Raw genomic sequence first — 21,654 nt, forward strand, 5'->3', positions numbered from 1 at the left:
ACTAATGGTGGAAGACGATTTTGTATAGATCGCATTTATTTTATCATACATATGAAACCGATGGAAGTGCTATGTAATCAAATCCTCAACTAATGCGTAGGAATCGTGGCCAAAACTGAGCATACATAGATATAGAGCGAACTATGGCTAAGGGGCAGTACAGCTCTAAGGAAAGCAAGAAGACTCTAGTTCGTGAAGAGGGTCTGGTTGTCTTCGTCCCACTTAACAGCAGCTTTCCTCACCTTTTGAAGAACCCTAATGACTTGTTCCTCAGTTACGTTCCCAGTGACTATCACTTTGTTGAGCTGTGTGTCCACATCGTATGTCTCTATATCTGTAGATTTCATCATGTGTTATTTGTTAAGTACAACAACAAATAATATTTCAAGGTATATTTGTTTATAGTAGAAAATTTTAGGAGAAAGATAGAAGTATAGAACACGATTGTCACCTTCTATTTTCTTAATGGCTTTAAGTATTTTCCTGATACATTCGTCGCAATGCAAATTTACTTTCAGCTCCACAACCTGTCCATCAGGAGAATCTTCTGTCAGTTTTTAGGTTTTTTTTAAGAATCAAAACAGTCAAAAACAAAAATCCAACAAACATTAGACATTGCATCAAGCATAATTTGTAGGAACACTCTAGTTGCTAACGGTGCAATTAGAAAAGATTGATGAAATAAAGCAAACCATGTACAAGATCTTTACTTACGTTAGCCATCACAGAAACTTTTGTGGAACAAAACGACTTCGTATCAGTCTATCCCTTTGTAACTCGCTTAGTGTAGAGAAGCAGAGAAAAACAGAGTACAGTATATGTGTGTAAAACAGGTTTTGTTATGTAGAAGCCAGGAGGAGGAACAAACCTATAAATACATGTTTTAATGTTATAAAAAGACAAAAAGAGAAGAAGAAGAAGAAGATGACGAATGGGATTCTTTGCGTAAAGGACGTTAATAAAAAGCCTCACTGGCCTCCACTCGCACAGAAAGTTGTTTTCGTTCGCCGCGTTAGAATCCCATTCACCAAAGTAAAAGGCTTTTTCCTTCATTTTCTACAACCGTTCGTTTACTATATTCACCTTTTCACACTACATTTTAAGCGAACAATCATATCAGTCAGCAATAGCATCATCATATCGTTCGGGTCGGACATTCGCTATTTGGTTAGGTTTGCTTCAACTTTTTGTGAATTTTTTTCCAGTCGGATTAGAAAAAGCAACTCCCATGTAATGTTAGAAAACCGACATCGTGGTGAACTCACGGTCTCTGATAGAATCTTATGTGAATCTTGGAAATAACAATTCAGTGTTATCAATGAACAGGATCAATCCTTGGAGAGATGCAAACATTTGTCCCAGTTTAACTTTTATCTTTTTTATTTCCATCCAAACCCATAATTCATTGCACATGATCCTTAAAACAAGAATCTAGCCGTAGATCCCTTGAAGAAGAAGAAATATCAAGTGACATTCCAGATTCCAGATTAGATTCTTTGCAAATTGTTTGATTCTACTTCTGGGGACAAAAGAACTAGAGAAGGCCTGGCAAACTCTATATTGGTAAATGCAATGTTTTCAGCTAACAGACTCACAGTTGAAAAACTTCACTTGTGTGGTATTTAACTTGAGAACCCTTTTTGACCATCGGAATGATACAAAGCTTCAAATTTTGAATACAGAAGTATTAAACAAAGAACAGGGAGAGAGAAACTAACAAATCAAAGTCACTTGGCAATACAAACATTGAAAAAAGGTCATCATCAATCTTTCTTATCATTGGAATCTGAATCGCTTGCATTATAACCTGGCATTATTAGTAAGAAGAACCCCATATTAAAGACACACAAACAAACTCACAAGATTTTCACTAATTTCAATAAAAGAATCAAACAAAGTCAAAGTTCTATTATTTACCTGGAGGCTTACTACTCACTTGCCAAGCTGATGATCGAGTTCTTGAAGCTTTGCTAATCCAAGCACGACCCTTTAAAGATCAAAATCATACAATTCTAAATCAGAAACTTCAAACTAGAGCTAACCACAAACATTCCCTAATTCAAACTCTGGTAGACCAATCGAACACGAAGACAACATCTTCTAATCACAAGAAAGCTTAATCGAAGGCATACACAATGTACAAACAGAGACGAAAAAATCAAATCTTTGTATCGACTCTAGAAGAACTGTAGGAAAACAAGCTAAACCCAGAAAAAAATGAGAGCAAAACAGAATGAAAAAGGTGAAACCTTTTGTTCATCTTTGGGGATTCCATAGCCGCTGCAGTACATCTGACCAACCAAGACCTGCATACCAACGTCACCAGATTTGGCATCCTTGAGCGTATCCTGGAACCAACGTCTGACGCAATCCTCGACGACCTGAGCAAGGGGAACCCGATTAATAGGATCCGAACCCGAAGCAGGAGCGGGATTGGAACCCGAGTGCGATCCCGCCTTCTCCAGCTTAACAAGATTGGGGTAATCGAGGAGGTGTTGAGTGGTGGTGTCTCTCGTCTTCTTGACGAAGACTTTGTTCCGCGGAGGATGAGGAGTGGGTCTGTGGGGTCTGATTGGATTCTCGGAAGTGAGTCTAATGGCGAATTCTGAGAATCTGACCGTCGTAATAGTTACCATCGCTTTCCCCATTCAACCATTATAGGGTTACCAATTTCTGGTTTTTTAGTCGGCTTCCAATTTCTGGTTTAACAGACTAACAATTTTATTTCTTTTTATTTCTTTTATCCTTTTTTTTTTAAGGAATAGCAGCACAAAATATATATATATATATATATATATCTGGATTTTAAAGATTTTAAGACCTTACCTATTTTCTATGTATTTTATTTGTATCAACAAAAATAAATAATGAGAATTTGTTAGGAAAAATATGTATATCCATAAAATGTATCAAACAAAGCTATAAAAATAGGTATGTCAACGATTGATAATTAAACTTTCGTAATTATGAAGACCAAAAAATGAAGAAATATTTATATATAATCCACATTATTTATTGTTTGTTTTTAAAGCAATTATTTGAATTGTAAATTTCTTTCTTGTTTAGAGTTACCAGAACTGGCTCTTTCATATCGATAACTTCGAAAATCCTCTTCGTCCTCCTGAGAAAACTGAAACTGGTTTACATAGGCTTAATCAACTACTGAGTACATTGCATTTTAAAGATTTGTTTAAAAAATAAAATATAAAACTAACTTTATTTTGTAATTTTATGTAAACTTATGTATTCATATTTAATATATGTAAAGATATTATATCTCAAAGGAAATATTTCATAATTTTACTTTACAATATTAATTTGGATTATTCATTTGAATTAAGGAGTATAATAAGTATACATTATTTATGTTTGCAATATTTTAGAGAGTTATTTGTGTATTCTATTTATAATTTCAAAAAATATTATTGCAAATAAATATTGTTTTTTTTTGTAACCACAACAAATTTATTTTTCATAATTATTTTATAAATCATGATTTGCTATCATGGCATTGAACATGGCTTTGCTTGGGATGAGCGGTTCAACAGCATTCCATTTTTCTTGCTCTCAAACTATCTTAAACTTATATGATTATGAAATGAACACAATGTTTGTGTATGTTCAAGTATCATAACTCATTAGTAGTTAAAAATTTGGTATTAAAAAGTGGATAAAGCACTACAACTAAATTCTCAGTTTTCAATCCTATTCTCAATCTTAAGTGAGCGATAAAATACGCAAACCCTTTTCCATTGAAGAAAATCTTTATTTTTAAGTGAAATATAAGATGGGGATATCGACTTGAACAAGCCATGTTCAATTCATTTTCTGTGCATTGTAAAAGTTTTGAATGAAGAAAAAAAATTATGTTACAAGCAAGTCACACATGTCTTGCCTACATATTTTGTTCCCTCCATTTTAGTTGTCATTTCTACACATATTGCATAAGACTTTACCAAAGTTGCTTACACATTTTTGTGAGACCAAAATTTGTCTGTTTCTCATATATTATGATACATATGCCCAAAGTTGCTTCCACAGTTTTGTGAGAACGTGAGCAAAATTATTTGTATGTTTGTAGCATAGCAAAAAGTTTTTAACTTCTTGTCATTCTCATTAATCACATAAGGAACGTTTGGTGACATCTTTATCGAAAGAACTATGTGTGGTTGGCGGTTGGCTTTTTACTTGTTTTTGCAACAGCTTTGCATGGTTTTATGACTCGTAAATTACATAAACTCCAAAACAAAACGAATTTGAACTTTAGTTCCGTTTAAATATAAATAAATATACCTGAACCGTATAAACGGAGTCCAATAGTAAATCTGGTTTTACATCGATTACCGTTTGAGTATTTTCCTAATCCAGAAAAATTCCAAACAAACTTTGATTAAAAACTCTTGGTAGTTCTAACTACCTTCTCTGTGTATGAATGGAGGAGAAGGTGGACTTAGAGCTTCATCACTTTTACCTCCCAAGCAAGTTATCGGCGTGGTCATGTCCTCCTTAGGTGAGTAACTCGGATCAAACACACCATCTTCACGAGGCAATGAAGATACCAGAACCTCATCAATCTTACTATTTTCTTCTCTTCTTTTGCAGAATCTATCCTCCACTATTTCATAAGAATTCGCGGTCCGGACTTCTTGAGCCAAAGAGCACCAACAACAGAATAACCAGAGCGTACAATCAGCAATAGCAGGTCTCCCGCAACAGAAGTTATAGCTCGGTAACTTGAATCTTTTCCTCATCTGTATTCTCCAAAAACCACCATATAGCAAACCAAACAAGCAAAGCACAATGCCGGTATATCCAAGTGCCTCCCTCACCATCTCGTTATCGATGTTTATAGCAGCCAAGTTGAATATAAAGAAAGGAGCCAAACAGAAGAGAATAAAAGTAGCAATGTGCACATACATGTTCCCAAACCCAATCCTCTCCATGTTCCAACCAAACACACAGAAAGTGCAGAACAGTGAGAGATAAGCCAATGAAATATCTTCCCATATATCAAGAATCCCACCTCTCCATTCAGGATTACTCACGTCTGTAGAAGCAGCAAATGAATATCTCCTTTCAAGAGATAACTTGCGATTAGTAGTAACCGGTCCTTCTTCCACAGGCTGCACTTGATTCTCCTCGTCTCCTTGAGGATGATAATCTTTCCCAAGTGGACTAAGAACAGTGTATAAACCTGCAGCCGCAGGAGCTGCTATTGCAACAGATATGCAAATAGCTACACCAATGGGGGGTCTCTCGGATCTTCTATACCCTAAGTTAAGACCGCATAGCCCATACTGAGCGAAACAGTTCAAGTGAAGCAAAAGAACAACAACCATCATGTGTACCCATTCGTTTGGCTTGTAAGTCCCGTTCTCGCAGTAAATCTTCCTAAGCGTTGTAACATCATCTTGCTTCCATCTACAGAGAAGCACTAGATGATAAAACCGTTTCGGGTGTTGATACAAACACATCAGAGTAAACAACGCGTTGAGGATTTGGTTGTTAACTTCAAACCAGACATCTCTCTGTGATTTCTTGGGCAAAACACTGTTCAACATACCAGTCATAACCATGAAGAGAATCGCACCAGAGACAGCAACCACAAGGATCCACAAGAAAAGAGCCATGTTAAGAGGGTCTCTAAGCCATTGCTTACCTAATTTCATCAAGCAAGCCCACTCTATGTTCCGAGAAAACATCACACTGATTCTTTCCCGGAGATTTATGTTGCTTGAGCTGTTAACTGAGCGTGAAACCTCATCTCTTTCCTCTGTCATTCTCTTCAATCTAGCAGAAGCAGAACCAAAACTCAGAAGCTTAACCCTATTAGAGACATCAGGCAACGAACTCTCCGACCATCTCCTAGGTTTCTCTTCTTCACTAAACAGAGTCTTATCAGATGTTGAGAGACCAGGAGGACATGAAACCCTAGCTTTTTTACAACTATCATCAGATCCTTCAATCTTATCATTTAAACCCATTTTGTCTTCCTGACAAGAAAAACGTAAAACCAAATCCTTTACCGGGTAAAGCTAGTCAAATGACATTGCTGGCAAAAGGTCTGAAAACCCAATAAAAACAGAGGTATGAAAGCGATTCAAAGAAGAAGACACATTCAAAACGAACAAAGTCTTCAACTTTGACAAAAGAAGATGGAAAAAAAACCTCAATTGAGACGAGATTGAATAGTAAACTTTTTGGAGCGAGTTACATATATGCCCAGAATTGGAATTGGCTACAGTTACAGAGAAACCCAGAACGAAAGAGACGAACGAAGGTTGAATTCAGAGGTTGAAGATTATATGGTTTGAAATTCGAATCCTGAAGGATCAATTTAAAGCAAAAGATGGTGACTTTAACATTGATAAGCGAGAGACATCGAAAGATGAATAGAGNNNTTTTTTTTTTTTTTTTTTTTTTTTTTTTGGGGTGAAGAGCGGTTTCCACTACTGCCTTCCTCCTCCAAACAGTTAGACCAAGAGCCATCATAGGTCATAGGGCCACGTCATCACCTTAATGTTAAAATACAGTATCTATCATGAAAATTGATTTAAATATAAAATATTTAAATGAATGTTTTATTTTGGGTTTGCGCTTATAATTAACAGTAAGTGTCGAAAACGTTAGAAGATATTTGACGCAAAAAAAACATTTGTAGTATAGTATAGTTTAATAAGTTATGTGTGTCCTAATAACTTCTTGACAACTAATTAATCAATTTGATTATTACAAGTTTCCTGACTCATCATGAACGGACATACGTTGTTAATCAATCGGTTCCACGTTGTATAGCCTATGTTTGTCTCAAATAACTTAAGTTATTTCGTAAATGTTAAACCTCTAGTTAAATGTTAAAACTCCAAAAAAACATAATACAATTTGTGGTTCAGTGATATTAATTAATTTAGTGGCGTTATTATATTTTGGATTCAGTGTGTGGCTTTGTACATGTGGTTGTGAATTGTAATAACTGAAATTGGTTTTTCATTTGTTCATGTTGTGAAGAGTTAAGTCCACAAGAACATCAAACAAAAGGAGACCCATGTTCATTAGGCCCAAATGTTTTTAGAAAAGATGAGCAGATCTACCGAACTGGCCGTTCCAACAAGCAGACGCGTTGATTTTTTTTGTTTTCCGGGAATTTCGAACCCTTCCACCATAATGTTTTGCGAAACAAAAAAAGTCGAATAGAAAAATGTCAACTTATCTTTGTTACTGTCGAGAAGGAGTTTTTACAGACCAATCAAACAATTCTGAATAGCAATTTAGTATTGTCACTGCCTATTTAGAGTGTCATCTTTCACAACCAGAGCCGTGCCTATGTGTATTAAAATGAAACATTCGCCTACGACCTTATATTTTTGTAAGAAACCTAAAGGCAGTCAAATGCATATTTTTATTTAATAAGAGTAGAGAGTTAATGAGGATTTGCAAAATGGTAGCTAAACTAGAAATATGGAAAAGAAATTAGGATGACTACACACTAATCTCTTCATCTCTTCTTAATTGGAATATACGTAATTTAAATTTTACATTTTGCTTCCTTCTATTTTTATTATATAAAAACTAATAAAAACAAATGAATAATCAATTGGTAAGTATATAATTCACTATAAATGGTTTCATCTAGTATTATTATTCTTTCATAATAAACAAAACATAATTTAAAATTTACAAATGATGCACCGATAGTTAATATAGATTAGACTCCGTTCAAAATTATAAATTTGTAATATTTTTGTATGTATTTGTAAGATAATGTAATTAGTTTTTTAAGATATATTTTTATTATGGCATTTGGCCTCTATATCTCTAGGTACGGCTCTGTTCATAACAACATGCATTGTACTTGTACATAATGATAATGTATAGTGTATGTATGATTCGAGCAAAGAAACACCAAATCTTCCAACTGTTGTGTCAAAATTTTTCTTTCAGATATCATGATCATATCCCACAAAGATCCTTAAAAAAACAGCTTGTAGCAGGATACATAAGATATTCCATAATTCATAGTACCGATACCCGGTTATTTTTGGTAGAGTATGGTTTTAGTTTTTAAATCAATGATTAAACCGGTAAATAAAAGTTGAAAACGTCAACTCATTCGTGACATTCATATACTTTTGACTCATATGTATGTGGTTGCTATTATATGTCAATAACATCAACTTTTGGGATATTTTCGTATTTTGACTGCACCCAGTACCCACCCCCTTTAACGTCTCATCGAAGCGTTGATGGTAAAATTATATAGATATATCATATATGTATAATGTACAAAGAATCTGCAGCATCTTCGTTACACAGTCAATTATTCATATCCAAAGCTGTAATATAAAATGTTAGGCACATTCAGTCAAATGATCTCAATGATGTCATATAGTTTAGTTTAGTAAGTTTTTTTTCCCCTCTTTTGACTAAAATAATGGAAGACGACATATATGGTTGACTTGGTTCGGATTAAGGATCGTAAGACTTTGAGATACCTTACACATGGAAGCTATTGGAGCAGAACCACTTTCAGGAAATATGATGATCGTCGTAGTTGTTATTTTTAATATAAAGAATGCACGAGCGTGCTGTGTTAGTACTTAGTATTGCTTTTTATTTGTAAATGATTATGTTGATTATAATTATATCATGGTTGTAATTTGTATACGCGAATTAATATATAGATATTTTACATGTAAATGCAAATAAACGTTGCAGTGAGGACGATCAAAATCTAGATAATTTGTATCTGTATATTTTCATTTATCACATTCATTTGTTTCCTACAAAATTAGAGAGCAAACATTTACTGTCATGAATGCATTCTTCGAACGTAAAAAATATCATACTCAAAGACCTAAGCGGTTTACCTAAATATATTATCTGCTATGTAAACACTTCATTTTTGTATCTAGGCTTCTCAATCAGACTGAAAACTAAAACTTTGAAGGGAGTAAGACTAACTATCATTTTTCAACTCAATTGTATTTTTGTGTGCCTTTGAATGGAGGAGACTAATACGTTACACGTGAATTACTTAAGGGCATCTCCATCCACTGGAGAGTGCTCTCTATAGGTTGCTCTCTTATTTATGTCCCAAAAAAAAATTAAAAAATCTAATAATATTGTCTAAAATGCGAGAATCGCTTCTCCAGGAAAGAGCGGAAGCAACCCATAAGGAACGGCACGTGTCAAATTGTGGTTGGTTTTCGGATAAATATTTTTTTTTTCTTCTTCTCTCTCTTTCGCGACCCTTTCTCTTTTCTCTCTCAGAGGTTAACGGTGAATCCATCGCCGATTCACCTCAAATCCGGAAAATCGATTAAACTCGAGGGTTTTGCTGATTGACACCGATTTGTTTTCGGATCGGTTTCCAATCAAAATTGCTGTCATGTCTCATTCGCTTCTGTTCTCAAGATCCTTAATTTTCTCCAAGCTTTCATCGGTGTATCGATCATAATCTACTCGATTTGGATGCTCGATCAATATAACCATCATGTTCCCCCGTTAAAACTCCTCCGTCTCAGCCTCCGGCGGCTTCATCTCTGGATTCTTCTTCTTATGATACTTTCTCTTCTACTTCAGGAATTGAGATAAACGGTGATTCTTTGAAGATTCCGATCAGTTTTCTTAGAGATCATCTAGTTTGTGCAATGTTTCATTCATCTGTTTGTTTCATTTAGTTGCAGATGATGATGCTTCAGAATGGTTTTGTAATGGGAGGGGTAGTAAGTCCAGCTTTGGTTTCATTGCTCTTAGTTCTAGTCAGTTCTTTGTAGAACAAACAATAGAAGGCCCTGTGGATTCAGAGGTGAAAGTGGAACGGCCAGCAAGGAAAAGACGGTGGACGAGTATGATGTTAAGGACGAGGTAGGGAAATAACAATGTGGGCACAGGTTCTTGTTCTCTTTGGCAAAAAAAAATGCTGAACAAACACAAATGCAAGCTCTGTTCCAAGAGTTTCTGTAATGGCAGAGCACTTTGTGGTCACATGAAGTCTCACTTGGTCTCATCCCAACCGTCCACTCAGAAGAAACTCGCTGACTAGGTCCATTCAGAGGTTCCAGCCATGCGTAAGCAGGTTAAGCAAAGCGATAAAACAGTCCAAAAACAAAAAGGTTGGGTAGAAGCTCCTATCTTCTCAGACTCAGCAATGTTGTAATCGACGAGTAAGGGTGACGTAGAAGGAGGGTATTGTGGGTTTTGCGTCAATGTCAAGAATCGATAAAGAAGTAGAAGCCTCATTAAGATTTTGTGTCAGCGAAGATGTGTTCCAACCTTTGCACGTTCGTCTACTTCTTTATCAAACTCCACAATCATGAGATCCTCGAAAATTTAAGGAGTTCCGGGAACATAGCCGCTATTTTATCAATCATAAAACATAGTCGCGAAATCAGCCAATTCATAGAGTTGTCATTTTCCCCTGTTAGCTTAGCACAAAAGTTTTTTCTTTTTGTTTGGTAAGAAGCTTAATACACAAGTTTAACTATTGTAATTAGACACTAATTATATATATTATGAGTGTCCCTTCTTCATTTCACACTCTTATAGATTGATACAGTATATACTTTGATTGATTTATCATAAAATTTAAAACATAGATAAATGAATCCAAACATAAAATTAATACATGTTATACAGTATTTCTAATCTTATATGAAATTTAATCCAAATTTTGTAAAATATGTTTAATATTCCAAATTTTGTAAAATTTTATTGTTTTCTATTTTATGTAATATAAATAATTGTTTTATCATTTTAGATTATTAAAATTTGTTAATTAATAAATAATAATTTAAAAAATTATTATTTAAATGATTGAGCAATCTTCGTTGGGTTCTCTAGTGGAAGGATGATTTTATTTAAGTTCTGAGTGGATTGCTTTAATTAATTTAGTATTAATTATATGATTAGTTTATATTTGAGCAACTCAAAAGAGTTGCTGGAGTGGAGACGGTATTTCGTTTACGATTAATATATATATATTTTTTGTTGGTAATATTGTTTATATTTATAAACTGTCCCATCTTATTTAGTTAATTTTGGCATTTTCTATGTAATTGACAATTCAACAATAATCTTCAATATATGCTGCAAAGAGCGTTTAAAAAATTCTTTGTAGCAATTACTCACTCTAACTTATTGACCGTAACAAGGAGGTCTATATCTTTTCTAATATTCGAAGCTGTTAACCAATGTACGTAGGTGATCCTTAATTCAAAAATAGAATAATTAAAGATAGTTGATTCCGAATTATGTTTTATTTTTTTCTTGCATATATTCACATATATAGTGGTATTGATTATAAGGGCTACCAAATGTATTTAATTTAAATGTGGCAAGCAACGTTAACTTAAAAACAAAATACGGGGAGGTTTCATGACCAAAAAAATGTTAGTCTTATATAGTTCTAGAAATGTTAACGAACGTAGTTGTGAATTTGTGAAGAAGAACACAAGTTTTGTTCAAATGGCCCAATGGTATATTAAAAAATGTAACGTTCCAAGTCAGCGTCAACAAGCAAATGCTAGCTAGTGGCTAATACTCAAAATTCAATGAACATTCCTGTACTTTGAAGTAACATATAATTGAGTATATATCTAGAAGCCTTTCTTTGTTTTCTTCTCTTTGATTACTAAAAAAGGTTTGATTATATTTCTTATATAAGTACCTTTTAGGTTGGTGTGAATATGAGACCGGTGAAGGTATCTAACTTTAAATTTTTGTTTGTTTTAAAATGCCACTTAATTAGCTTGATTCTGATATAAAACGCATATAGTAACCTGGAAAGTGACAGGCGTGCCTCCATAGTAAAGTATTATATCCTGTAAAAAGTAAAAGCCGCGTAGTGTAAAAGTGTACGACTTCTTCTACCCTTGATCCTTGTTTTATAGCTAGTCTTTTAATCTAAATTATTTTAACATATAATTCGTTTTACGAGAAAGATCTTCACACTAGATTAGTAATTTAGTATAAACATTAGCATTATCTATTTTGATATATATTTCAAAAGGTATCGTATATTACTAGTGTGATACTGATAGAAAAGAAAATCTGCAGAGTGTAAACTTGATGTAATTATGTAATGTAATGTTTCTGCAAATAGAAATCAAAGGAACTTAATGACTTGCTGGGAAGTGGAAAGAAATATGGTAAGATTTAATAAATCTAGTAATGTAAGCTCTCTTTTCACAAAATCAAATGTTTGGTCGTCTAAAGTATTAATTAGATAAATAGGCCACTATTCTTGACAACTCTCTCTAACAAACTCTTGTATAATTTGTCATGGTGTATGCTGAAAAAGATATATGTCTAATCCATAATATATTACTGTATATGGTGACTTTGATACATGATTATTTATTATCACGACCGTTAACCTAAAAAGATACTAAACATTAGTTAAGGCATCAAAATCAACGTGGAAAAAACCTACGAAAAGCACCAAGTGATTGACCCGTATGGGGTGGCGCAAGGGTAAAGATTGAGAATTTAGGGTTGATCAAGAGCCTAATTTTTTTTACTATTGAGTTTGATTTTATATACTTGTGAGCAAATATTGATGCGTGTGTTGACTATTTATTGGTGTTCAGGGCTTCGGACAAGGTGTTTGTTCACCTTCGAACCACGTTTAACCGTTAAACTAGTTAGCTACAAAAAAACTGGAGAGTCTCCAAAATTTCGAGTTCCGATATCTGCAATATGAAAATGACTAATTAAACCTGCAGCTATGATTCGATCATGAAGAGATTACGGGATCTCTATATCCAAAACTTTTTGTTAGTAAAAATATCATGGCTTAACTATATGTGTACTAAACGTATCTAAAATGAATTAGAAATTTTCTGTCACAAACAAATACGGTACTTTTGAGTAAAAATGTAAAATAATAGATATATGCTCATCATGTGCTTTGATCCTGGCCGTAGTTATCCCTCGGGTGAGTAATGTGTTACGTGTGGTGGGTCGACAAGCGTAAATAATCTCTTCCTCATTGTATTGATACATCTAAAATTTAAATTCGATTTCATAACCGTAAACACTTTTCAAACCGGTTGAACCAACCCTATTTATTTATAGGAATTTTTAATAATTTTTTTTGATATAGATAGTCAGATCCATTATTTTTAGCTATGTCTTCATCACCAATTTTAGAATTCGATATTAGTAAATGCATGTTTGTCTTCGTCCTCCCACGTTTCTTCGATCGTCAATTTTAATTCATCTTTGTTCAAATCTAAGTTTGCTACTCAAAGTGTAGAAAAATAAATTCAAAAATTGACAATATATATCATCACGATTTTTTTGTTCGTATATTGTTATCACTTACGAACATTAAAAAAATAATTGCTAACAAAAGTCACGCATCTTCAATTACGTACGACAACTCTGTGAGTTAAACACGATTGATGATTTTTTTTTTTTTTTTATCCTAGTTGCTGTTATTTTAAAATCCGAACAGTTACAATTTTCGTGGCTAATTTTACCAAAGATCATCAATAATGTAAATCGTTTCTTGATATCTCTCTGCCTTTTTGATGTTTGAAAACATTGGAGATAAAGAGATTTTGGACATATTCAAAAAAAAAAAAAAAAAAGGAGACAGTTTCGACGACATATGTATATACACTTTTGTGGCCGAGCTCTATCTTAAACAAGACGCGTTTTCACATGTAGTTTCCCAAAACCCTTTCCTTTTTCTATGCTGGTAACGGGGGAAAAAAAATATTAGTATGCATATTGAATCAGCAATCAGTAAGATGGCTAAACAAGTATTTGATATTAGCAAGAAAGAAGAGTTCACAGTAACGAATAACAAATTTTCAAAGAGTCACAACGCGTTGTTTAAAGGAAACTTATTTATCTCATCAATTTACAACCTGTTAAGAGATCTTCACAGAATCTCTCTTGTTCATCCATGTAATATATATCCAATAAGATATTTATAATAGATATATATCTCCATCCAACGTAAAATTATTTTCGATTTCGACTAGTGAAATTAAAAAGTATAATAAAAATCCGATGGATATACTATTTAGTTGACATTAGGGAATTATTTTTTTACCGCTAACAAATTTTGGTTTAGTTTAACCTATCTGTCCTACGGAGATAATTACAAAGTCGATTCCATGCAAAATGATAATTCAACCCTCATGAGTCATGAAAATTAAGATAAATAAAAATAACAGAAGTACACATTTTTCAACGCGTTGGGTCACCAAATTTTTCACTTTAGAACATCCTTCACGTCTCTATATAAACCTCGTTCTGTTATGCTTTGTTCTTCAAATACAATAATCAACTCTAAGTCTTGTTCAAGTCTTTTGCTCCACCTAACCAACCATGGCTTCAAATCAACTTATTTCAATTCTAGTTCTCGTGGTTACACTTTTACTCCAAGGTAATAACAATAACGTCGTCGAAGCCCAACTCACGACTACTTTCTATTCAACTTCTTGCCCTAACCTCCTCTCCACCGTCCAAACCGCCGTCAAATCTGCCGTTAGAAGCGAGGCTCGCATGGGTGGATCTATCCTCCGTCTTTTCTTCCACGATTGCTTCGTCAACGTAAGTAGTCTTTCTTTTATACCTTTTTTTCTGTATTACTTATGCTTGCATCCCAAGAAACTTATCATAATTAATGGTTGTTTATTTCTAATCATAGCCATAACTTACGTACTGTATTTAGGGATGCGACGGTTCGATCTTACTAGATGACACATCGAGCTTCACGGGAGAACAAAACGCAAACCCGAACCGTAATTCCGCTCGCGGGTTTAATGTGATCGACAACATCAAATCAGCGGTTGAGAAAGCATGTCCAGGTGTTGTGTCTTGTGCTGATATCTTAGCCATTGCAGCTAGAGACTCCGTCGTAGCTGTAAGTTCCATATATTACCTCTCTGATCAGTCCGGATTTGCAAATTTTAAAAAGATTAAACCGGTCTAATTAACAATATTCGTCTGTCTTTGTTGAAGCTTGGAGGGCCTAATTGGAATGTGAAAGTAGGAAGAAGAGATGCAAGAACGGCGAGCCAAGCGGCAGCTAATAGTAACATTCCTGCGCCCACTTCGAGTCTGAGCCAACTCATTAGTAGTTTCAGTGCCGTTGGCCTATCCACCAGAGATATGGTTGCCCTCTCCGGTCCGTTTCGTTTCTCTTCTTAACCCATTTCCTTTTTCGTTTAAATACATGTTACCTATACTAACGTTGTTTCATGTTTGCATATTTTAGAATATCGTGACAAAATATTAATTTCCTAATATGTGTTCGTGTTTTATATTAAAAGATTGCTTAAAGTTTTGTTTGTCACGTATTTGTCCTACAAAAATAGAAAAGGATGATAAAAAGATAGAAAAAAATATATTTCAAAGGACCATACGAGTCAACATATTCGACACAAAGTAAAATATAATTTGATTGTGTTGTTTGATTTTTGTCGACTCTTCTTTTGTTTCTTTGTGTTTGTTTTTTCAACACATTTTTTGTAACGCACCACCGACTTATTCTGTTTCTTAGCCAAAATTACGTAATCAGATTAGATTACTGTTACGCAACACCGACTAATTAAGTAATTCAAATGATACTTAATTAACAGGAAATTAAGTCAACTATTAAACTAATCATTCATTTCTTATTTTGTTAACAGGCGCACACACGATCGGACAATCCCGTTGCACGAGCTTCAGAGCGAGAATCTACAACGAGACAAACATCAACGCAGCCTTCGCAACCACACGTCAACGAACTTGTCCTAGAGCCACCGGCTCCGGAGACGGAAACCTAGCTCCACTCGACGTGACCACGGCGGCTTCTTTCGACAACAACTACTTCAAGAACCTCGTGGCTCAAAAAGGTCTCCTACATTCCGACCAAGTGCTCTTCAACGGCGGCTCCACTGACTCCATCGTCCGTGGCTACAGCAACAACCCGTCGAGCTTTAGCTCCGACTTCACCGCGGCTATGATCAAGATGGGTGATATTAGCCCCTTGACTGGTAGTAGCGGTGAGATCCGCAAAATGTGCGGGAGGACCAACTGATTCAAACCCACTCCACGTGTCTTTTTCTTATTGGATTTTAAATTTGATATTTGAGTTGGTGAGAATAATAAGATTGGTCTTCCCCCAAAAAAAATTATGGAAGATCCCTTTTTAATGTTTATTTTTTTCCCTTTTTTCTTTACATGTTTTGTGTTCAAGTAAGTAAGTGTGTATTTTCGCATTAAAAATCTAATGAAATTTTATTTTAAATTTTTGATTACGTGTCTAAATTCTATTGGTTATCAAAAGTAATTAAGCTTTCGAAGCGGGAAGATTTCCTCTGTTTTTAAGGACGCGCCAAGTGTGTCCCGCGCGTTATCTGTTAAGCGCACTTTAGCAGTAAAATCCATTAACGCTAAAATACGCTAATTGACACGTAAGCAATCCGATGTTGAGCGCTCGTGCACCTGAGAGACAACAGTAAAGGTTAGAACTTTTGTTTGCTCTGTCAGAAATAGAAAAATTCGTAGATGAGCAGTCATTAATGGCGATTCGGCCGAGAACTCGTAAAAGGGTTCAAGCTGTTCGTCGTGCTGCTGATGGAAGCGCTTTTGAGAAATGGTATTGCTCTTTTTTTTCTTTTTTTTTTATAAAGATTTTTGGACTCTTCGATTCAGTTTTCTTTAGGGTTTTATTTAGATTGGTGATACTCTGTTTTGGGATTTTATATATTACAGTGAAGAATGTGGTGTTATGATAGCGATTGCTCTGTTTGATATGCACGAGTGCTGCGGTGAGAAAAGAAAGGAAGTGAAGAGATTCAAGTACATTGCGGGTGGCAAAGTCGATAATATCTCGAAACCATTCGGGAGCTTTGAAGATGAACCTAGATCACCATTCGTCTTCTTCTTGTACAGTAACCTAAGTCTTTTACTCTGTTACCTTAATACGGTTGTGGTTAAATTCTAGTCATTCTCTTGGGGTTTTAGATGGAGGTGAAAAGTGGATTTTGAATGGGTATTTTAAAAATTTGAATGCTTAAGTCTAGAAAGGGGGAGTGATGATGTTAATTCATTATGGTCAATGTCTTTCCTTTTAAGTGAAATGTTGAACCTTTTGTTGGTTCTTTGGTGGTGTGATGCAATAAGCGTGGGGAAATTGATAGTGAAAAGTGAATTTTAGGGAGGATTGATGCAAACTCTTGAGTAACACCATTGTTTCTTTCTCTAGAGAGGATTTTAGGGAAAAGTACAATGGAAACTTGGTGGATGCTAGCAGAATATGTTTCAATGTGTGGAAGAACATGTCACCAGAGGTATTCAGATTATTTATACATACGAAAAAAGACCTCTTTTTTTTTTTTTTTGCATCCTTAATGCTTGTCTTTCAGGAACAAAAACCCTTCAATGCTCGTGCTATGGAGGTTGATTTGGCCCAAAGCAGAAAATTAAACCAAGAAGCTAAAACTATTTACAAGGTACATTGTTAGATTCCTGAGTTTACAGGGTATTAGAAGTTGCTTAGTTGGTTGATGTTTCTTTTATGAGACCAGGGTATATCTAATGACTAGGCATACTTGAGGTAGCTGTAGACTTGAATTAGGTTTAATGGTAGTTCAAAAAGAGATCTTCTTGTGACATACTTCGATTTTATAAGTATTGGCAAAGGCTTGCAACATTTGCATACAATTTCCTTTCTAATCACACGTTGCTCAATTTGAACCAGAGGTTGATGAAAATTGTGATGACCAATTTGCAGGCAGATGATGAGGCAGATTCGAAAACTGTTGGGATATATGACAAGGTCAGACTCATTCTTTATATAATAAACAAAAGAAGCCTTGTCTGTGTTTCCGTCTTTGGCGTAAGTAGTTGTCACTATGCTTCAATTTGTTTTCCGACTACTTTACAGTTTTATGAGAGCTACGTTCATCATGAAGAGGAGGAGTATGATTCATCTGATCATTTCGGACATGAGTTTTGGTATGAGTTAATACACAAGCTCTGAACAATACAACAGTACCATATCCCTTGTTGTCTCACCTCTACTTTCATTGAAACAGGGAAGACGATACTCTGCTGGACTACTGAGGATCCCGATTTAGTGGAGAGAGTTTTGGCTTTTTGGTTGTGTATACAGGTTTAGAAAATTTCTTTTTGGGGATTTATGTAAATATAGAGAAAGACTATAGAGGCTGCTGATCCTTCATATGTGCCTTTTAGAGGTGTTTTTGTGTTTTTTTCTGGTTAGAACTCTTTAGTCATCGTCTTTTTAGAAAAGATCATTATCAAAACGTAAATATTTCAACGAAAACACTGTAAAGATACAAAACCCACTAGGGAAAACAAAACCCACTAGGGAAAACAAAACCCACTAAAGGAACTTGTTTGTGCTCTGTATTATATAAATAAATAGATGAAGAAAATTCTCTGTAAAATGGTTCAATCTCTAGCTTTCGGTTTGCTCTCTTAGCCGTCTAATGGTACTTCTCACTGTCACCGCACTAGCAGTGCTGCCAAAAGCATATATAAACAGACAACAGATAAAAAAAATCCAATCATCACAATTAAACAATGGAAGAATTGAGAATAACATGAATCTTTCTTGCTTACTTCATAGTGTATGCACCACCGGCCTTAACTTTCCCGCAGTCCTTGCAACCCCAAATACCAACAGCCTTTCTTTTGATGGCGTACTAAAATTTACAGATCAAAGCATTATTAAAATCAAAGAAACAAAGAGAACACCATCAACTAATTTGAGATCATGAGAGAGAGAGAGAGAGAGAGAGTACCTTCCCGCAGAACTCGCAGAAGTATTTGCTGTGCTGGCTCACTTCCATCTTCTTGATCTGCTTCCTAAGACTGGCACCATATCGTGAGCCTTTAGAAAATACAAAACCATCAGCTTCAGAAACAGAGGAGTTACAACAAATATGTGGATCTTCATGATAGATTTGAAACTGAATCCACTTGTCAATGACAAAACAAACAAGTATGAATAATAAAACTGATTCACTATTCTTTGAAACCTATTCCCAACTCAATTCCCCAATAATCCACCAGTCTATTCCAAAATCAAAGACTAACTAAATGTGCTAACCAACTCGTTAAATAGGCTGACGTGACAATATGCGTTGGCTTGAACCTCAAGGTACAATCAAAAGAAATGTAAAGATGCATATATACTTTAGTTGCAGGGGTGTTTGTACCGGGGGATTACACAGTTTAAACAAATAAGATTTAGTGGGAAAGAGCGAGCAAGTTCTTTATTAATCGGGGAAAACGTGAGATCGTCACTTAAACAAGTCGAATTAGAGCTTGTTAGTTCACAGACGAACTAGTAAGCTTAAAATGACGAACTGAAAACAAGACGAATTATACGAAAGATAATAGCAGTTTTCGATGCAAAGTATTGCTCTGTGGGTATTGTCCGCGGGTCAGGATGATGATCCCAATAAATGCTTTCTCCTTTTATAGGAGACTGTTGACCTAGGGGAGTCTAGGGTTTCCTTCATGAATTCCCCAGATTGCCCTTTTGCGGGAATTAATGACTTGCTTCCAATCTCGTTGGGCCGAGAATGCAACTAATGAGTTTCGTTGGGCCGAGTGGCATATTGGGCGTAGCCCATATCCGACAATAGTCCCCCCCTTAGTCCGGAGAGTGGCAGTCTTTCTGCGATCGGCGGGCATACTTAAATCGTCCGTAATATGCCTGCTCGGCAAAGATTGTCTCGGTTTGCCTTTGGGGATGAAATTGCTATAGTAGCTCTTTTGGTAAATGCCAGGCTCGTCTTTCGAGGGACACCGTGAATATCCAACGGTCCTTTCTTCGAGCGCGGTATTCGATGAATTTCCGGAAACGGGGCATGTCGCAGATCGAGGTGACGGATTACCGCAGTAAAATTTCTGTTTTATTTACTTATTTATGTCTCTCCATCTCCTCCTTTTTCTTCACATCCTCCTCTCCATAAAAAGGTAACTTTCTCTCTCTATCCTTTTATTTTTTATGCTTTTACTTCTTTCTCTCTCTACTTTTCTCTCCCCTTTGTTTGGTCACATACCCTAGAAGACCTAGCAGCCGCCGCCGCCGAGCTTCTCATAGGGAGATCGTCAATGGTCAGCGGTCGGCGAAATCGTTCGGCTTGGGATCGGCATGATGCTGATACGGAGGAAGACGGAGGCTGTCGTGCTGGCTCGGGCTTGAGCGGGCTCGAAGGTCATCAAGTCGAGCCGGGATTCGAGGTCGGCAGAGAGAACGAGGTCGGCGGAAGGACGTTCGGAGGTCGGCGGAAGGACGTTCGGAGGTCGGCGCACCGTCGATAATGAGGTCGGCGGTTTTCCAGCGAGAGTGCTCGGATCGGGCGAGGTCGGTGGTTTCTCGGCTGCTCGGCTTGGAGGGGTTGAGGTCGTCGGACTCCGAGAAAAGAGGCTGCTCGGCCTGGAGGGATTGAGGTCGTCGGACATGGAGGTCGGTACTCCAGACGATGCTGAGGTCGACATCGCCGAGGTCGACGCTCAGGTCGGCACTCCGGACGATCATCATGATCGAGATCGACGACATGAATCGAGATCGGCCCGAATCGAGATCGGCGACATGATCGGTGACATGGAGGTCGGCACTCCAGATGATGCTGAGGTCGGCATCGCCGAGGTCGACGCTCAGGTCGGCACTCCGGACGATCATCATGATCGAGATCGGCAACATGAATCAAGATCGGCCCGAATCGAGATCGGCGACATGATCGATCGGTGTTGTTTGTACTCCGACGCGAGAGGAACTCTTGGAGCGTCGACTGCTGTTGTTCCTTCGACTTCGCTGATTAAGGGGATATCTTGGCGAAGGGATGAGGAGGATTTTCGCGAAACGGGGTGGCACCAAGGTCGGCGGGATGGTGATTTGGCTGCTGAGATCGGCATTCCCGCGAATGGGGCACCAGCTCGGCGGAAAGGCGAGCTCGAGATCGGCATAGTCGAGAGCGTTGGTCGACTTGATTCCGGTTTCGTTGATACCTCCCACGAGTTTGATTCCGACGATGGCGACCCAGATCTTATGATGGAAGGGCGCCGAAACACAGAGATATTGAGAGATCGGCGCGATTTGAGCTAGTCTGACACTCGCGATATTGGGTCGATCGGAGGAGATCACATTGAGTCTGACTTTCGGGAGAGAGAGCGGCCGAGAGCCGTGGTCGGCCAAATATCGGGGACTGGGGGTCGGCCCTCGCCAAGACCACCAGTTTCTGTACGCACGCGTGGCAAGACTCTTGCAGGAATCCAACGCGCTTTCTCCAAGGAATATGGGGCTTATAAAGACGTTTTCGACGATGTTGGTGTCGACATTGGAGTAGAGTGTGGAGATCTTGACAGCTTGGCCAAAGACTACAATTTTGCTGATATTCCGGAGTTCAGCGAGGATAGCGACAGTGGTTCTGGTGGGAGTCCTATGGATGTTGTCTTGACTGAGGATACTGGTCCTCGTTCGGCTGTCTTGGGTCTTAGTGCTGCGTCGATTGCTGCCAATCTTTCAGTCGGTCCGGCCGATCACGGTCCTTCGTTGTGCACATCGGATAGTATTGCTGAGATGGCGCGGTGGTGTAAGATGCCCGAGGGACTGGTTTTCCGGGTTCCTGAGTCTCACGAACGTCCTTGGACGCCTCCGACAGGTTTTAT

At 36.8% G+C, this 21,654-nt stretch overlaps 5 protein-coding genes across 5 annotated transcripts; 2 read left to right on the forward strand and 3 right to left on the reverse strand.

Moving 5' to 3' along the window:
- LOC104708576 (protein SODIUM POTASSIUM ROOT DEFECTIVE 1-like) lies at positions 6 to 886 on the reverse strand. The gene is made up of 3 exons (XM_010425172.2): positions 715 to 886; positions 452 to 527; positions 6 to 334 (listed from the first exon to the last, which is right to left on the reverse strand). Exons 1-3 carry the CDS (start codon positions 721 to 723, stop codon positions 186 to 188), a joined length of 234 nt encoding a protein of 77 aa, XP_010423474.1. The 5' UTR covers positions 724 to 886; the 3' UTR covers positions 6 to 185.
- On the reverse strand, positions 1,598 to 2,718 carry LOC104708579. The gene is made up of 3 exons (XM_010425174.2): positions 2,250 to 2,718; positions 1,918 to 1,987; positions 1,598 to 1,807 (listed from the first exon to the last, which is right to left on the reverse strand). Exons 1-3 carry the CDS (start codon positions 2,646 to 2,648, stop codon positions 1,764 to 1,766), a joined length of 513 nt encoding a protein of 170 aa, XP_010423476.1. The 5' UTR covers positions 2,649 to 2,718; the 3' UTR covers positions 1,598 to 1,763.
- On the reverse strand, positions 4,247 to 6,406 carry LOC104708580. The gene has a single exon (XM_010425175.2). It carries the CDS (start codon positions 5,982 to 5,984, stop codon positions 4,410 to 4,412), a length of 1,575 nt encoding a protein of 524 aa, XP_010423477.1. The 5' UTR covers positions 5,985 to 6,406; the 3' UTR covers positions 4,247 to 4,409.
- Positions 14,269 to 16,254, forward strand: LOC104708582 (peroxidase 52). The gene is made up of 4 exons (XM_010425178.1): positions 14,269 to 14,568; positions 14,690 to 14,881; positions 14,980 to 15,145; positions 15,651 to 16,254. The coding sequence occupies exons 1-4, from the start codon at positions 14,344 to 14,346 to the stop codon at positions 16,040 to 16,042; spliced, it is 975 nt and encodes a 324-aa protein (XP_010423480.1). The 5' UTR covers positions 14,269 to 14,343; the 3' UTR covers positions 16,043 to 16,254.
- On the forward strand, positions 16,312 to 18,225 carry LOC104708581 (high mobility group B protein 7-like). Its single transcript, XM_010425177.2, has 7 exons — positions 16,312 to 16,603; positions 16,720 to 16,893; positions 17,213 to 17,297; positions 17,373 to 17,459; positions 17,741 to 17,785; positions 17,894 to 17,964; positions 18,045 to 18,225. The coding sequence occupies exons 1-7, from the start codon at positions 16,527 to 16,529 to the stop codon at positions 18,070 to 18,072; spliced, it is 567 nt and encodes a 188-aa protein (XP_010423479.1). The 5' UTR covers positions 16,312 to 16,526; the 3' UTR covers positions 18,073 to 18,225.

This window comes from Camelina sativa, chromosome 8 (assembly GCF_000633955.1).
Source record: "Camelina sativa cultivar DH55 chromosome 8, Cs, whole genome shotgun sequence".
In the NCBI taxonomy this organism is placed as follows: domain Eukaryota; kingdom Viridiplantae; phylum Streptophyta; class Magnoliopsida; order Brassicales; family Brassicaceae; genus Camelina; species Camelina sativa.

What these genes read in the sequence shown, in the direction of transcription:
- LOC104708576 (XM_010425172.2), bottom strand. An exon ending in AGCCATTAAGAAAATAGAAG is followed by an intron (nt 335 to 451) that starts GTGACAATCGTG and finishes TGAAATCTACAG; the next exon opens with ATATAGAGACATACGATGTG.
- LOC104708579 (XM_010425174.2), bottom strand. Translation starts at nt 2,648, where the DNA reads ATGGGGAAAGCGATGGTAACTATTACGACGGTCAGATTCTCAGAATTC. An exon ending in TCCCCAAAGATGAACAAAAG is followed by an intron (nt 1,988 to 2,249) that starts GTTTCACCTTTT and finishes TGATCTTTAAAG; the next exon opens with GGTCGTGCTTGGATTAGCAA. An exon ending in AGTGAGTAGTAAGCCTCCAG is followed by an intron (nt 1,808 to 1,917) that starts GTAAATAATAGA and finishes TAATAATGCCAG; the next exon opens with GTTATAATGCAAGCGATTCA.
- LOC104708580 (XM_010425175.2), bottom strand. Translation starts at nt 5,984, where the DNA reads ATGGGTTTAAATGATAAGATTGAAGGATCTGATGATAGTTGTAAAAAA.
- LOC104708582 (XM_010425178.1), top strand. Translation starts at nt 14,344, where the DNA reads ATGGCTTCAAATCAACTTATTTCAATTCTAGTTCTCGTGGTTACACTT. An exon ending in TCCACGATTGCTTCGTCAAC is followed by an intron (nt 14,569 to 14,689) that starts GTAAGTAGTCTT and finishes TACTGTATTTAG; the next exon opens with GGATGCGACGGTTCGATCTT. An exon ending in CTAGAGACTCCGTCGTAGCT is followed by an intron (nt 14,882 to 14,979) that starts GTAAGTTCCATA and finishes TCTTTGTTGAAG; the next exon opens with CTTGGAGGGCCTAATTGGAA.
- LOC104708581 (XM_010425177.2), top strand. Translation starts at nt 16,527, where the DNA reads ATGGCGATTCGGCCGAGAACTCGTAAAAGGGTTCAAGCTGTTCGTCGT. An exon ending in GGAAGAACATGTCACCAGAG is followed by an intron (nt 17,298 to 17,372) that starts GTATTCAGATTA and finishes CTTGTCTTTCAG; the next exon opens with GAACAAAAACCCTTCAATGC. An exon ending in CTGTTGGGATATATGACAAG is followed by an intron (nt 17,786 to 17,893) that starts GTCAGACTCATT and finishes ACTACTTTACAG; the next exon opens with TTTTATGAGAGCTACGTTCA.